This window comes from Ixodes scapularis, unplaced genomic scaffold, assembly GCF_016920785.2.
Source record: "Ixodes scapularis isolate PalLabHiFi unplaced genomic scaffold, ASM1692078v2 PGA_scaffold7__128_contigs__length_106722199, whole genome shotgun sequence".
In the NCBI taxonomy this organism is placed as follows: domain Eukaryota; kingdom Metazoa; phylum Arthropoda; class Arachnida; order Ixodida; family Ixodidae; genus Ixodes; species Ixodes scapularis.
This window is the reverse complement of record NW_024609882.1, coordinates 16986073-16999536: the sequence shown is the minus strand read 5'-3', so window position 1 is coordinate 16999536 and position 13464 is coordinate 16986073. Positions and strand designations below refer to the sequence as shown.

Sequence of the window (13464 nt, the reverse complement as noted above, 5' to 3'; positions counted from 1 at the left end):
AGTAGTGCAGTATGCAGAATATGGTAACAGTTTGCTAAAAGTCTCTATTGTCTTTTGATGGACAGGCCAACACATTAAGGCCCATTCACACACTTGCGTTTGACTACGACTGTCCGAGTCAAGACCGGTTTTTTTAAGCCTATTGCGGCGGCTTACGATCGGATGCGCTGGTGTGGAGCTGGTCATAAGTTGCCAAAAGAAACTTAAAAGCCGGTCTCATCTCGGTCGGTTTCAAGTGTGTGAATGGCCCGGGAATTAAAATGAAGTGTAAACTTATGCTCCTGAAGTTGCTTTTGCTGCTCTAAAATGGACTTTTAGCTGCTGAAAACGGTACTCCAAAATGACTTGAACATATCACATCACTGTCATTGATATGTTTTTGTGCCAAAATATAACGCGCGGAGCCACACGGAGCCCATGCTTTTTTTTAGCACTTTGCTTGCGCAGGGCATCCGTTAATGCATTGGCAGACGTTCGCCTTTGTAACCAATTGCTGCAGTGGTAGAAATCACGGAGCGCTAAACAATGCCCGAGGTAAAGCATGCGCTGTAAGGCCAACCCAAATGTGCAGCTACGGTGAACAATGCCAGCCTGAAAGTATAAGGAATGGCAACCACGGCCACAAGCAGGTTGTTTGACACCGTTTAGTATATGTCGGAAACATTACATACACTTCTATGAGAAAGAAAAACTATTCACCAACCAATCCCTAAATGTGAAGGGGCCCTATGTTTCGGAACCAACTCGGTTCCTTCATTCGGGGCGACCGTGTCCGTTGAAAAGTAGCTGCTGCTTTTAAAAGTGGGTATGAACATTGACTCCCAGCAGTTTGTTCCTCTTCTAAGAGGTTGTGTTTTGTGAAGGGATCGGTTGGTGACTATTTTCCCTTTCTGATAATTTGATCCCAACCAGACAGATCCCTGTCAAACTTGTTTACTTTTAAGTACACTTCTATTCACAGGTGTAGCCGAGACTTCAAAACAGTCAGTCATCGCTACGTCTCGGTCGATCGGAGCGTCGCTGAAAACCTCCATGGCCCAGTTCGAAAGGGTCATCTGTACGACCTTAGAGCCGTTGCGCATCACCACACTTTCGGAGAACATGAGGTCATGCAGCTGCCTCAGCCTCTTCTTTCCTGCTTTCAGGCCACATCTAAGCTTGCGCAGCTTCATCCTCGCCTGAGCCAGCTGAATCTTCCGGTTGTAGATGCCCTTCATCACCCGCTCCTGCTCTGGCGGAAGTCTGGCCATGTCCCGTGGCTCAAGGTCCACGTCATCCTCTTCCAACGGTCCCCACCTCCTGCTCGTTCCTACCGCAGCCATTGCGCCGCCGGTCACGGAAGTTGACGTGTTTGCTGGAGCGTGCTTCACGATGAAGCTTGGCTGCGTCAGCGAAGTTCCCGGCTGCCTGCCATCTTTCGTCCGCACCGGCACGATGACGAGGCGAGACGAGGGCGGAAGGGTCATCGTGAACGGTTTGGACAGCGAAGACTCCATGATCATTGTCTTGATCGGCATCTTCTTGGGGTTCATTTCGGACAGTGCCGGGGCGGGGTGAGACGGGTGGCCGACTTCGGGCTTGTGGGACGTCACGGTGACGACTGCAGTCGGCTTCTTGGGAAATTCGAACAGCGTGGGCACTGCATCGTCACGCAGAGTAATCAGCGGATCGATGCTCGATCGCTTGGTGAAGCAGGTGGGGTCGAAGTGGTCCGCGCAGAGGCGGTCGTACAGCGTGGGCGTGTACCCCTCCATCCGCATGTTTGCGAGCCACATCTCCCGCAGGGTGGCGTCCTGGTCTGGAAACCTGGAGAAGGAGCAACGGCAGGGTCATGTCAGACAGGGACAGTCGGTCACCAGCGATACGAGATGGAATGCGAGAGCAGCGACCAGGGAGAAGTACTAAAGTCACTGTATCCTGGGAAAGTAGCGCCACTGCCTTCCCTGCCTGCTACAAACCGACACACAGATGACCAAAACCTCGCATCGGTGTTCGTTGCCATGGCAACCGCCATTTCGGTCCTTTCCCATCTTCGAAGAGTCGTTTTAAACCAGTCTCGCCAAGATCACGATGGAGCATCGTCATACTTAAAGGGTTTCTCACCAATAAAAGTGTCTTTGGCAGTATGCATGCAATCAACTTACCACAGATCTCTTGCAGTAATATTGTTCTTGCGCACGAATTTTAACATCGCTACTTATGCTGACGTTTCCCCTGCCGCCCGCTAGATTGCGTGGTCCTCGCTTCCTGATTGCTGTTCGCGCATTCCAGCTCGTATTGCCGGTGACTGTACCTCCACTTCAAGGTGAGCCAGACAATGTGTAGTGTAATGAGTATGGATGCTATACTTTGTTTCAGCTTATGATAGACCACAAAGGACACTACGAGTCACCGGAGCCAATTCATAGCTTGGAGGGCGTCGCATGCCCTTCAAGTTGGGCAGAGTGATGCGGGGAGCGCAAAGTCACGAGACATGCTATGAACTACGGATTGGATCGTGTAGCTCGTAGCGTCCATCGCAGCACATCTTGAGGTGAAACAATACGTGCGGAGCGCAATTTTGTCTGCTGCTTGCACAGGGGTTGCGATGATATCAACACCGAGCTCTTATTGGCTGATTGAACAAAATAGTGGGTAGACCTCAAGCAATCTAGCATTGAGGTCTACCCACTATCCTTTCAATTAAAGCCAATCGGAGCTCTGCGTCGTTCTGATGTCACTGGAACTCCTGTGGAAGCAGCAGACGACTTGCACTCTGCATAGATTCATGTTTTCCTGTCCTTTTTCGCCACTCTCCAAAGTAAACAAAACAAAAAACAACGTTTTATATCGTGCTGTTAAAAACTTAGCGACGCTTTCTGTGCCACGCTATCGAGTTTAGCGTCGTTTGGAGCACTGGGAACCAAGCTTGCGCAAGTCGAAGCACTTGCGCAAGCGTGCTGTTGTTTCTTCATCTGCAGCACGGTGGTAACTACGTATACCTTGAATCACAATAGACTTGACGGCGAGAATACATAGGATAAGAAACTGCGAGCCCTTCTGAATATGCAAGCTGAGCAAGAGCATGCGAGTTCTTGCAGAACCCATACAAAACATTTGGCAGTCCTCTCCTTACGGAAGCTATGAAGAGCACGCAGCTCCGCCCTTTTTTTCATATATATATATATATATATATTTTAATACGCACATGCATCAGAATATCTTACAGTGGAATTTTAACATTACTTACGGAAAGAACAGCCGTAGAGAGCATTTGCGCTTGTTCTTGCAGTGGATGAACGCACATTTGGAGCCCCTCCTCACGATTGGTTTTGCATTTGCACTGTCCATCCTCATAAATCGAACAATAAGACAGTTATGTGAAAAAAAATCGAAATTGCCTCGATGTTTTTAGTAGCTGCCCCAATAAAACCTGGGGTCACGGCTTGTGCGGAACCGACCAACGAACGCGAACAACCCCGACAACAACCACAACCGCCATGCCCGCCAGCCCTAACGGATTGATGACGGATACTGCGGACGCTGCGGATACTTGCTGTGGATACTTGGATCCACTGATCTCAATAGAGAATTAGAGATCAGTGCTTGGATCCTTGGAGTCCTTGGATAGTATTGGCTAGACTTACAGGGAAATGCCGGAAATGCCCAGAGCCGTGTATGGAAATGCCCTTTGCGTGGCCCTTTGTAATAGGCGGTAACTTGCGCTACCTAGCTTAAGATGTCTAAAAATATATATAAAAAAAAGAAAGAGTAGCAATAAATAAAAGACAATTTTATCAATATGATGTGACTTGGGAACGCATTCAACCAGCGGTTGAATGCGTCTCTCTCGTCCTTCTTACATTTGTGTGCTTGGGTTGTTCAGCTGGTGTCTCCTAAAAACCAACGTGCTCAACTCTTTCCGGTGGTGACTTGGGAAGTCATTTTTAAGTTAAAATAATTCAATCTCAACATTTTTAATCCTACGGCCATACTTTGAGATTCATTACCTCTTGTACACCTTCATGCTCCTCCATTTCAAATACAGTGAAGTCAAATTACGATGATAATGCAAAGGTAAATGCGAGCTGGGCAAGAATAGCTGTTAGTCCCCCTCTCCAGGAATTGTTATCGCAAATACTTCTCCCTCTCTTTTTATTGAATGGTTTTACCGCGCTGTTCCTATTTCGTAACTGGAGAGTTTTACAAGTAAATGTTTAGTGCATTTTTAATGAAGAAACACCTGTTCACAAATTTAGTAAAGTCTGCGGCAGATAAATGCGAACATACTTAACGATATAAGAGAAGAAGAGCTTCCCAAGTAGTCTCACTTTTGGTTTCAATATTAGGCCTCTACCAAACGGTAAAGGCCTTCCAAAAATTGGCCTATAGGCTCATTAGAGTGCCCCTCCCCACGGTAATCTTTAGTAAATGTTTATTGTGAAAAAAGGTGAGACTCGACTATTTACATACTATGTACATGAGAGCCGCTCTTCCCGAAGAGCTATTAAAAGCACAGCCGGACTTCCGGCTCCGACTCGTTAGTTCATATATGCAAAGATCGCGCGCGGTTCTTCAAGACATCACTCGGACATGCGTGGTGCCCTTCACCATGAAGAGGTCGTGGTGGTTCCTCCATCTCGCCCGGAATTCGCTCTGGCTTAGCGTCGCCAAGTCCTCAGTGATCCTGGCAAATAAGGCGTTCCGCGTCTCGAACACCAACTGGCGCAGGGCGGTTTTGTTTCCTCCGTAGATGGCCTTGTTGCGCGCCGTCCATAGCTGGAAGACCACTTCGAGGACCAGCAGTCCGAAACCTGGGGCTTTCCTCTGTGGCACTGGCATCGGGTCTAGAAACCGCACCGTGTCGTAAGTCACCCGTGGAAGTCCGTACAGGCCTGCCACCTTGCGCCATAAGGCTGCTGCATTCAGGCAGTCATAAAAGACATGCTTATGATTTTCTGGGCGGCCACACTCTGGGCACCGGTCGGTCCTGCTGTAGCCCATGCGGTAGAGGCGCGTACGCACAGGGAGGACTGCGTGCGAGAGCTGCCACACGACATCCACACGGCTGCCTTGGTACGCCTCGGTCGAGAGCCTGTGTCTTCGTTTGTGTTCCTCCCCGGGAAGGAGAGGCTGTTGTCGAAGTTCCAGGAGAGAGTGGTAGAGCCGCTTGACCGTCCAGCCTCTCAAGTCTTCACCGGGGAAGGCTTGTCGCAGCTCCCGCTCGTGTCGGCACATGATTTCGTAGAAGTACGGATGGTTTCCGGAACGTGGCCTTGTGTGGTCCAGGGTCCCTCCGAAGTGCGTTACTTCCGTGCTCAAAAAGAAGTACGTATAGTCGTAAGCAACGTGGTCGTCATCCTCAAGAACGCGGAAAGTCATTCTCAGCCCTAGGGCCACGCAGAAAAGGCCAACGTCCGGGATGGCCCATCCTCCACCCTCTCGCGGCTTCTGGAGCCCCCGCCTCGCCACTCTTTCCGGTTTGTGGTTCCAGAAGAACCCGTAGAGGGTCTTGTGGCACCGGGTCACCGCCTGACGAGATGGCTGGAAGGCCGTCCCACCGTACCACAGTGTGCTCGCCAGCCTTGTCTTGAGCACCTCGCTGCGGGTTCGGAAATCGTACTCCTCGTTGGTGTGCTGTTCGGCCAAAATCTTCAGTTTCTTGACCGCTTCTGGCCAGCACTCTGTCAGTAGGCCCTTGTTCGTAAAGCGAATTCCAAGAATCCTTGCCTCCGCCACCACAGGCACACCTTCAATATTGGATGGTCGGTTCCACCATTGGAGAGGTAGGACCGCCGACTTCGCCACGTTAACTCCTGCACCTGATGCCTCGCCGTACTCTTTGAGGATGTCGAGGGTTTCACGTACTCCTCCTACCGCGGTGGTGCACACCGTCAGGTCGTCTGCGTAAGCGAAGACCGACGGTCGGGTCTGGTTTCCCGGGGTTGGCACTGGTGCCATTCTTGTGGACTCCAGAAGTTGCTTGATGGCCGTCTCAAAAACGAGCACGTATAGTAGCGGAGACAATGGACAGCCTTGTCTTACGCCCGCTGCGATCGGAAAGGGTCGGGTGAGGCACCCGTTCACAACGACAGAACTGCTGGCTGCAGTATAAAGGCATTGCGCTCCCCCGAGGAAACGTCGACCGAGCCCCAGACGGTCCAAGACATGGAACAGGAACTTGTGGGAGACCCGGTCAAACGCCTTTTCCTGGTCAACAGTGAGCATCAGGGTCGGGATGTCCCGGTCGCCTACCCAGTAGCACGTGTCCCGCAGCGCGAAAAGGTTCTGCTGGACAGTTCGCCCGGGAACAGAACAGACTTGTTGCGGCGACACCAAGTCATGCATTACGGATGAGAGGCGGGTCTGTAGGACTTTGGCTAAGATCTTGTAGGACGCGTTGAGGAGGGTGATAGGTCTCCACGCTGCCAGGTCCCGTCGTCTCGTGTTGTCCTTGCAGAGTAGCTTTAGCACCCCCTGGCGCATGGACTGTGGCAAGCAGCCTTCCTCCATGCTCATCTGATAGATCTTGACTAGCGGGTCCGCCAGCAGGTCCCAGAATTTTAGGTAAAATTCTACGGGGAGTCCGTCTGGGCCTGATGCCTTGCCCTTGGCGAGGGAAGACAAAGCCTCCCAGCACTCTTTCCTGGTAACGGCGGCATCGAGGCCTTCAGCTTGGCGGTTGGTCAGCCGAGGAAGTGGGTCGCAGAGCTTCTTCCAAAGAGTGTCGTCTACAGGGCGTTCTGTATAGAGGCACTTGTAATATCTCCGACACTCTTCTTCAACTTCTTGCTGCGAGGTCAGAAGTGTCCCGCTGGCCCCATTCAGCTCGGTAATCGCCTGTGGTTCGGACTTGAGCTTGGCTGCAAGGGAGACCCTGGGAGGGGGTCTGCAGCTTGAACGGCACGAGGAGATCGGGCCTTGCTCGCTGACCCGCGACATGAGCAGCTGCTGGAACTCAGTTTGTAGTTCTGTGTAGGCCTCTATCTTTGCCGGAGTGTCCAGGCCTAAGCGCCGCAAGTTCCGCATACCCCATTGTAGTACTGCTACCTCCTGTCGTCGCTCCGCCGCTCGACGTCTTCCCCAAGTCTTGAAGACCTCGGTGATCTCCGTGGTGAACTCGTCCCACCAACATAGGTCGAGCTGTTTCGTCTCGAGCGTTTTCTTGATGAAGGTCCGCACATGCTTGACCACTTCCTCGTCCTGAAGCAATCTGGTGTTAAGGCGCCACAGAGTCGCTTGCCTGCCGACGCCCGGAGCTAGCTCCATCTCAAGGACGACTGCTTGATGGTCTGTCACGTAGGCTGCTGCGCTCCCTACTGGCATAACTTCGCAGTCCTTAAGGGCTCCCACCAGGGCACCTGTAACGTAGAAGCGGTCAAGCCTCACTGAGCGTCCTTGCGCGGAGAAGGTGTATCCAGGTACGTTTCCATGGAGGTGCGTCCATGCGTCCACTAGGGAACAAGATGTGACCAGCTGACGGAGTCCCTTGGCTTTCCATGGCTGGTGTTTCTGCGTGCCGCCGAGCGAGTCTTTCGCCTGGTCGAGGACGCAGTTAAAGTCTCCCGCCAACACCAGTTCTCGTCTTCCCTGCAGGTAGAAGTCCAAGTTCCTGAAGAAAAGGTTCCTCTCTCTGCAGTCTACTGGTGCATAGACGTTTGCTATCCTTAGCACCTTGCCCTTGTGCACGACATCTACGGTGAGGAGCCTGCCTTCATCGTCGTGTCGATACTTGCCGACGCTACCACGGAAGGTCGGCGACACCAGGGTGGCCACTCCCCTCGCTCTGCGTTCGCCGAAGCTATAAAAACCGGTCACAGGCACCTTGCCCTCAAAGTCCCGCACCTCCCGCGTGCACGTTAGGTGAGTTTCCTGGAGGAGCAAGACGTCCACTTTTAGCTGGTTCATAAGAACCCCTATCCACGCCTGCTTTGCCGGCGCCCGAAGTCCTTTTACATTTAACGACATCACTCGCATGATGGGTCGTAAGGGGTGGAGTCCCATTCCTTGGTCTTCTTCCGGAGTGTTAATTTGGTCTGGCTCGGTTGCTTGGGGAGCTTACTCAGCTGCCCCGGAAGCGAATGTTTTTGCTTCCCAGAATCATCGCTTTCCCTCGAGCTTGAAGAGTCACGTGGGCGCTTGATCGACTGTGACACAGCTTCCATGGGAGCTTCTTCGTTTCTGGCCCCCAAGTATTCGTCTTGCTTTTCAGATGAGAGTGATAACGCCGTCGTGGCACTCGAGGTTTCCGACCGTTGCTCCGAAGTTGTCGCCCTTTCCTCGGCCATACCCGCCGACATCGCCGTGCTTTCCGCCGAGTCACCGGTAGACGTGCCTGCGTTATCTGGGCTTATCACCGAGCTAGCACCGCCCCGCTGAGTCTCGCTGTTTTCACTGGGCCGAAGGGCTGCCGCCGGCATGCCTACTTTTTCGCCCTCCTTAGAAAAGGAGTTGTCTCCTTCCTGTCCTCCGTCCTCCCGCTGGGTTTCGTGGGCTCCCCCAGTCAGCGCGCTGGCATACGTGCTGACTGGGCACTGTGAGGTCGGGTGATCCTCTCCGCACTGCTTGCAAGGCGCCCGACACTGAGGGCCGGCGTGACCGTACTCTCCGCACCTGGTGCATCGGGGGGTCCTGCAGTCGTAGGAGAGGTGGCCGCCCAAGCCGCACCGTCTGCAAGTCTTCTTCATCCCTGAGTAGAGGCACATGCCTTGAAATCCACAGACTTGGATGTAGTTGGGTACCTCCCTCTCCATTTCCATGACGACCCGCCTGGTGCCGGTCTCCAGTGAGGGGTATTCGCGGTGCGTCTCCCGAGTCATGCGAATGACTTTCCCGTAGGCGCCCAGGACCTGAGCGACGGCATAGTCCGGGACTTCCACCGGGAGCAGGAGGAGGGTCACGGCCTTCACCTTCGATGCCAATGGCAAAAGCTCATAGCTCCTGCCGCCGACGACCAGGCACCCTGCTTCACGTAGCTTTTCGGCTGCGTCCGAAGTCTTCACCGTGAGCGTGAATCGCCCACCGCCGTACGGGTGACAGGCCCGTCCAGTTGCAGGGGGTACCAAAGCCAGGAAGGCTTCAATAACTTGCTTTGTCGAAACCCCTTGTCCCACGTGCACATTGAAGCTGAAGTCGCGACGGACTTCGGGTACGGCCCCCCGCTGCGACGCCGAAGCCTCCATGGCAGCCGAAGCGTCCGCCGGCAGCAGGGTGACGGGTGGCGTGACTTCGCGCAGACTATCCGGGCGAGGCTTCGACTGGCTGCAGACTGACTGATGACTAAAACGAACTGCGCTGACAATTAGAAATCTCCTCACAAAGGCGAAAGATTATTTCGTAATAGTGAGGAGAGGCCTGAGCATACCATTACGCGCACTGAAAAAGACGACCTTGCTGGGACGTGACACCCTTTCTCCGCAGTGGTCGCAACAACTTGAATCAAATTATTTAGTTTAAGATAGTACAAACTTGTTACCTATTATAGTTTATAGAATTAGAAAGGGTGTTAAACTATATCTCTATTGTTATATATTAGTTTTCTTTATAACTCAGAACACCCAGCCTGTTTATAGTAACTCGAAAGGTTGCATAAACGTACGAAAACTGCGTCTTCCTTGTGCAGCATTTACTACCTCTGAAGCGCCCTTTGACTCCCGTCGGCCACAAATATTTTGTTGACGTCACAAGTAATGCTTGCTGTGCTTGCTATTAAAAATGGGTTGATTCGAGGAACTCGCACTGGCTCGTTGACGGCTTTAGTAAAACATAATAAATCGTAAAAGTGCGAAAAGTTCGCGATTTTTAAAATAAGTGAACAGAAAAATGCTTTTGAATCTGAAAAAATGCCTTTGAAACGAGAATGATGTGGGTGGCATGGAGTGTGGGTGGTGAAAGGTGTTCCCCTAAACGTTAGCTGTTTTCAGGGGCAAATCCAAAACTCCGTTTTTTTTTTTTCTCTTTTTTTTTTCTTTTTTTTGGGGGGGGGGGGGGGGGGTGGAGGGGAGGCGGAAACATTTTTAAGGATAGACCCGTTGCTCTGGGCCAGGGGGCGCGAGCGCGTCCGGAAGACTAAAGCCCCTTGATAAAGGCATTTTTTACAAGTACCGCCAACCATTGTTGGGGAACCGCGCGAGACACGTGTCACGAGCGGGTGCTCTGCCGCCTCTGCCGCCATTCGCTTCCTAGGGCCGCTCATTTCAGTGCTGCGCCGCCATTCACTTCCAAGGGCCGCTCGAGACGTGGGTCTCGCTACTTGCAAGACAGACACAAACACATCGAGGGGCTTTACGGAAGACCAGTGCGGAAGACAAGGGCGGAAGACCTACGCAAGACGCGACCATGTTATGCGGCTTACGCCTAGGGGTGTCGCGAACCGGCCGCGGTTCGAGTTCGACCAGGTTCGACTTTTTCGACCTTTTAGTGGAAAGTTCGACGATCTTGCGTGCGCATGCGCGACAGGCTGGCCAGTTGGCTTCGGATTGGATGATAATGGCTTAGAGATTAATTAAGTGCAGCCTTGTTTGGCTATTTCAGTTAATACAGTACTAAAAATTAAGTTATAAACTTCTTCATTGATTAGAATTAGTTTCTTTTAATTGCAGCTGTTCACAATATAAAATAACCCTTTGCATAAAAAAAGAAATGTTTTCCAAACTTAGACATGCTTGTATCAAGGTCTAGCCCAGGGTGTAAGATACACAGGTGGGAAAACGGCCCCTAGAAGCCTACCGCAGCGCCGTGACCGGATTGTGTACTCGTCTGCTTGCGGGTACCCCCGATTTGCGACAGATGGCGCTGCGGCAAAAGGAAAAAAATTGGAATTTAATTTGCTTGGAACTTTATGGGAGAGCGCGCAAAATAAACCGAGATCACAACATTCCTTCATTGAAAATCCAGGAGAGATAATCTCCGTCAGTTTAGCCGGTCGCCACCGGGCGCCCACCCGGAGTGAGAGTTCGCGGTGCTCCACATAGATGGCGCCACAGAAAAAGAGAAACCCGAGGGGGACACAATTTGGTCACTCATTTGGCTCTCGTTTCCCCACCTGTCTATCTTACACCCTGGTCTAGCCACTGTCCACAAAGTCGAACCGGTACGAATTTGTTGAAAAGTTTGAAGATTCGTCGAACCGGTTCGAAAATTCGACCAAGAAATCTGAAGCAATGGTGAGGGTGCAGGCTAGCTGGTGTAAATTGAGCATAGTTGTAAACCCGAGACTGGGGAAACGGACTAGGGACAAAACACAGAACGACACGCTCGAAGTCTCCGTCGTTCTGTCTTTTGTCCCTTGTCCGTATCCCCAGTCTCGGGTTTACAACTATGCTCAAAAAATCTGGTTCGACAAAAGTTCGCGACACTCCTAGTTATGCCAGTTATGATGGCTGCACCAGGCTGCACCATCAGAGTGGCGCTGTAACGCTCGATTTACACGTGCCACGTTCGAATACAAGCATCTGTCGATGCGCGGGCGAATGGGGGGAGGGGGGTAGCCGGCCGTTCCCGTCGTCGTCCCTCCCCCTCTCCCTCGGATCCGCCCCTGGCTGTGTTGAGTAGCGCCTGTTTTGAGACGTTCTCTAAAACCGTTTCTAAAACCCCTTCATGTTTTAATAGTGGTGCAAGGTGGGTCGTTTCAAGATGCAGGAACGTGCAGCCGTGCAGCGAGCTCGATTTCTATGCGCAGCAGCAGGCAGCACTCAACTAGATTTCAGACGCCATGTTCTTCCCAGAAGTGGCGCGCGGCACGTGTCGACCTGCCTGACCTGCCTATTTTCTGTCTCTTCCACGTCTCTTTTACGTTGATGTTTCTTCTCTACCCCAGTGCACCTTTACAATATTTTCTCTGGCTCCATTTGTTGTTGCATATTTAAGCTGGATAAGTCGCGAGCTTATCCAGACCCAAGAATTGCAGCAACAAAAACAAGGAGTCCCCCCAACGTCAAGATAGCTGTGTGAGAGGGGGAAATGGGAAGGATGACGAGAAGGATTTTCCTCCCGTGCCTAGAACCTTTTTTGTAGATTGGATAACCCTAAACAAAAACATGAATGAAAAAAAAAAAAATCCAAATGATTGAATTTGAGGGAAGGCACTCCTAGCTTTCCGGGAATCCTGCAAAAAGACAAAGTCGCTTTTGTTGTATTCTCACCCTCAAAGATAAAAAATCTCACAAAAGGGCCTTTTTCTCCCTCTCTTGCCCTGTGGCGACTAGTGCCCTACTGCGCGGTTTTCCGTTATATATATTATCAAAAATATGTAGATGAATGAACCATATTTGATTGAATTAATCAAAGTTTCACTGCAAAACCCAGAAATCCTGGGTTTAATTCCCACCCTAGCCCATTTCAATCTGGATGAGCATCGTACCAGCGTGTGGTCGTGAATCATTACTGCGTGGTGCTCATTCAAGACACCAGGCTAGCCGTTACTGCACTGGCTAAATTGCTCATCTACTGCTGAGAGACCAAGCTGCCCGTTGAGGCAGACTAACTTCGGGCTATATAAACATTTACACGCAACACAATTAAATATTAATCAAAGTTTTAAAAAACCGCCAAAAGTCAAAATTTCAGGTGTCAACTCAGTCAACACCTGACACTGGGTGAGATTTGGTAAAGCCAGGATTTGAACTCTAGGTCGGACATTGAGAGCACGACCAAGTGATTGGGGAACCCGTTGAAATCCTTGCTACGCCAAATATTTTTACTTTTGGCGGTTTCGGATTCACTCGATCAAGTATGGTTCATTCGTCTGCATATATTTTCAATTGTTCTCTCTTTGGAGACCACGTGCAATGATGAAAGTGCCCGCGATAAAAACAAGTTCCGGGAACGGGGCGTCCCCGGACGCCGTGTTGCGGTTTGGATTGGACCGCCCTGAACTCCCTGTCATCCGCAACAATGTCGTACGTGCATGCAAGGTGGGAGGTCAAAAGGCAAGGAGGTGAGCGAAAGTGGTCCTGGAGTAGCTGAGGGAATAATAATATTTCTTATTTGCACAGTTTAGTTCTTCCCACTCGGCAGCATGCCGAGTGGGAAAAGCGTCAAAATGAAAGAGGCAGACTCGCGGAGGGTGGAGCGAGGGATTCTCAAGGGAAAGAGGGCAAGGTGGTACTTTCAGTAAAGAAGGGTTTTACGAGGGATAGCATGGGGCACCAGCCGCACCATGAATGAGACCGTTCAACTACACATCATGATCACATGGTTTATGGGCACCGTAGTGTGAATAACTTGGGCAGTGATGCTTGGTAACCAGAAAAAAATGGTCAAACAATTGTAAACTGATTATTGAAATTACTAGAGCCCTAACAGTCGCAAAACTCGGTGTATATATTAAGGCAGGCCACGAGCTTTCCATATTAAGACTAATCTGCCCGTTTAATTTCAGTGTGCAAGTGTGCAGCTTCACATCCCAACTTCTCTTTGTGCAGTTTACAAATATGGAGTGCATGCTGGTCACTAACACAAAAGAAATAAACCCAAGACACAAAG

General features: G+C 51.1%; 1 protein-coding gene across 1 annotated transcript; it reads right to left on the bottom strand.

The window, feature by feature from the left end:
* Window positions 1-917: 917 nt before the first annotated feature.
* LOC8032858 (THAP domain-containing protein 8) lies at window positions 918-3614 on the bottom strand. The gene is made up of 2 exons (XM_002401232.5): window positions 3230-3614; window positions 918-1806 (listed from the first exon to the last, which is right to left on the bottom strand). Exons 1-2 carry the CDS (start codon window positions 3334-3336, stop codon window positions 924-926), a joined length of 990 nt encoding a protein of 329 aa, XP_002401276.3. The 5' UTR covers window positions 3337-3614; the 3' UTR covers window positions 918-923.
* Between the last annotated feature and the right edge of the window lie 9850 nt (window positions 3615-13464).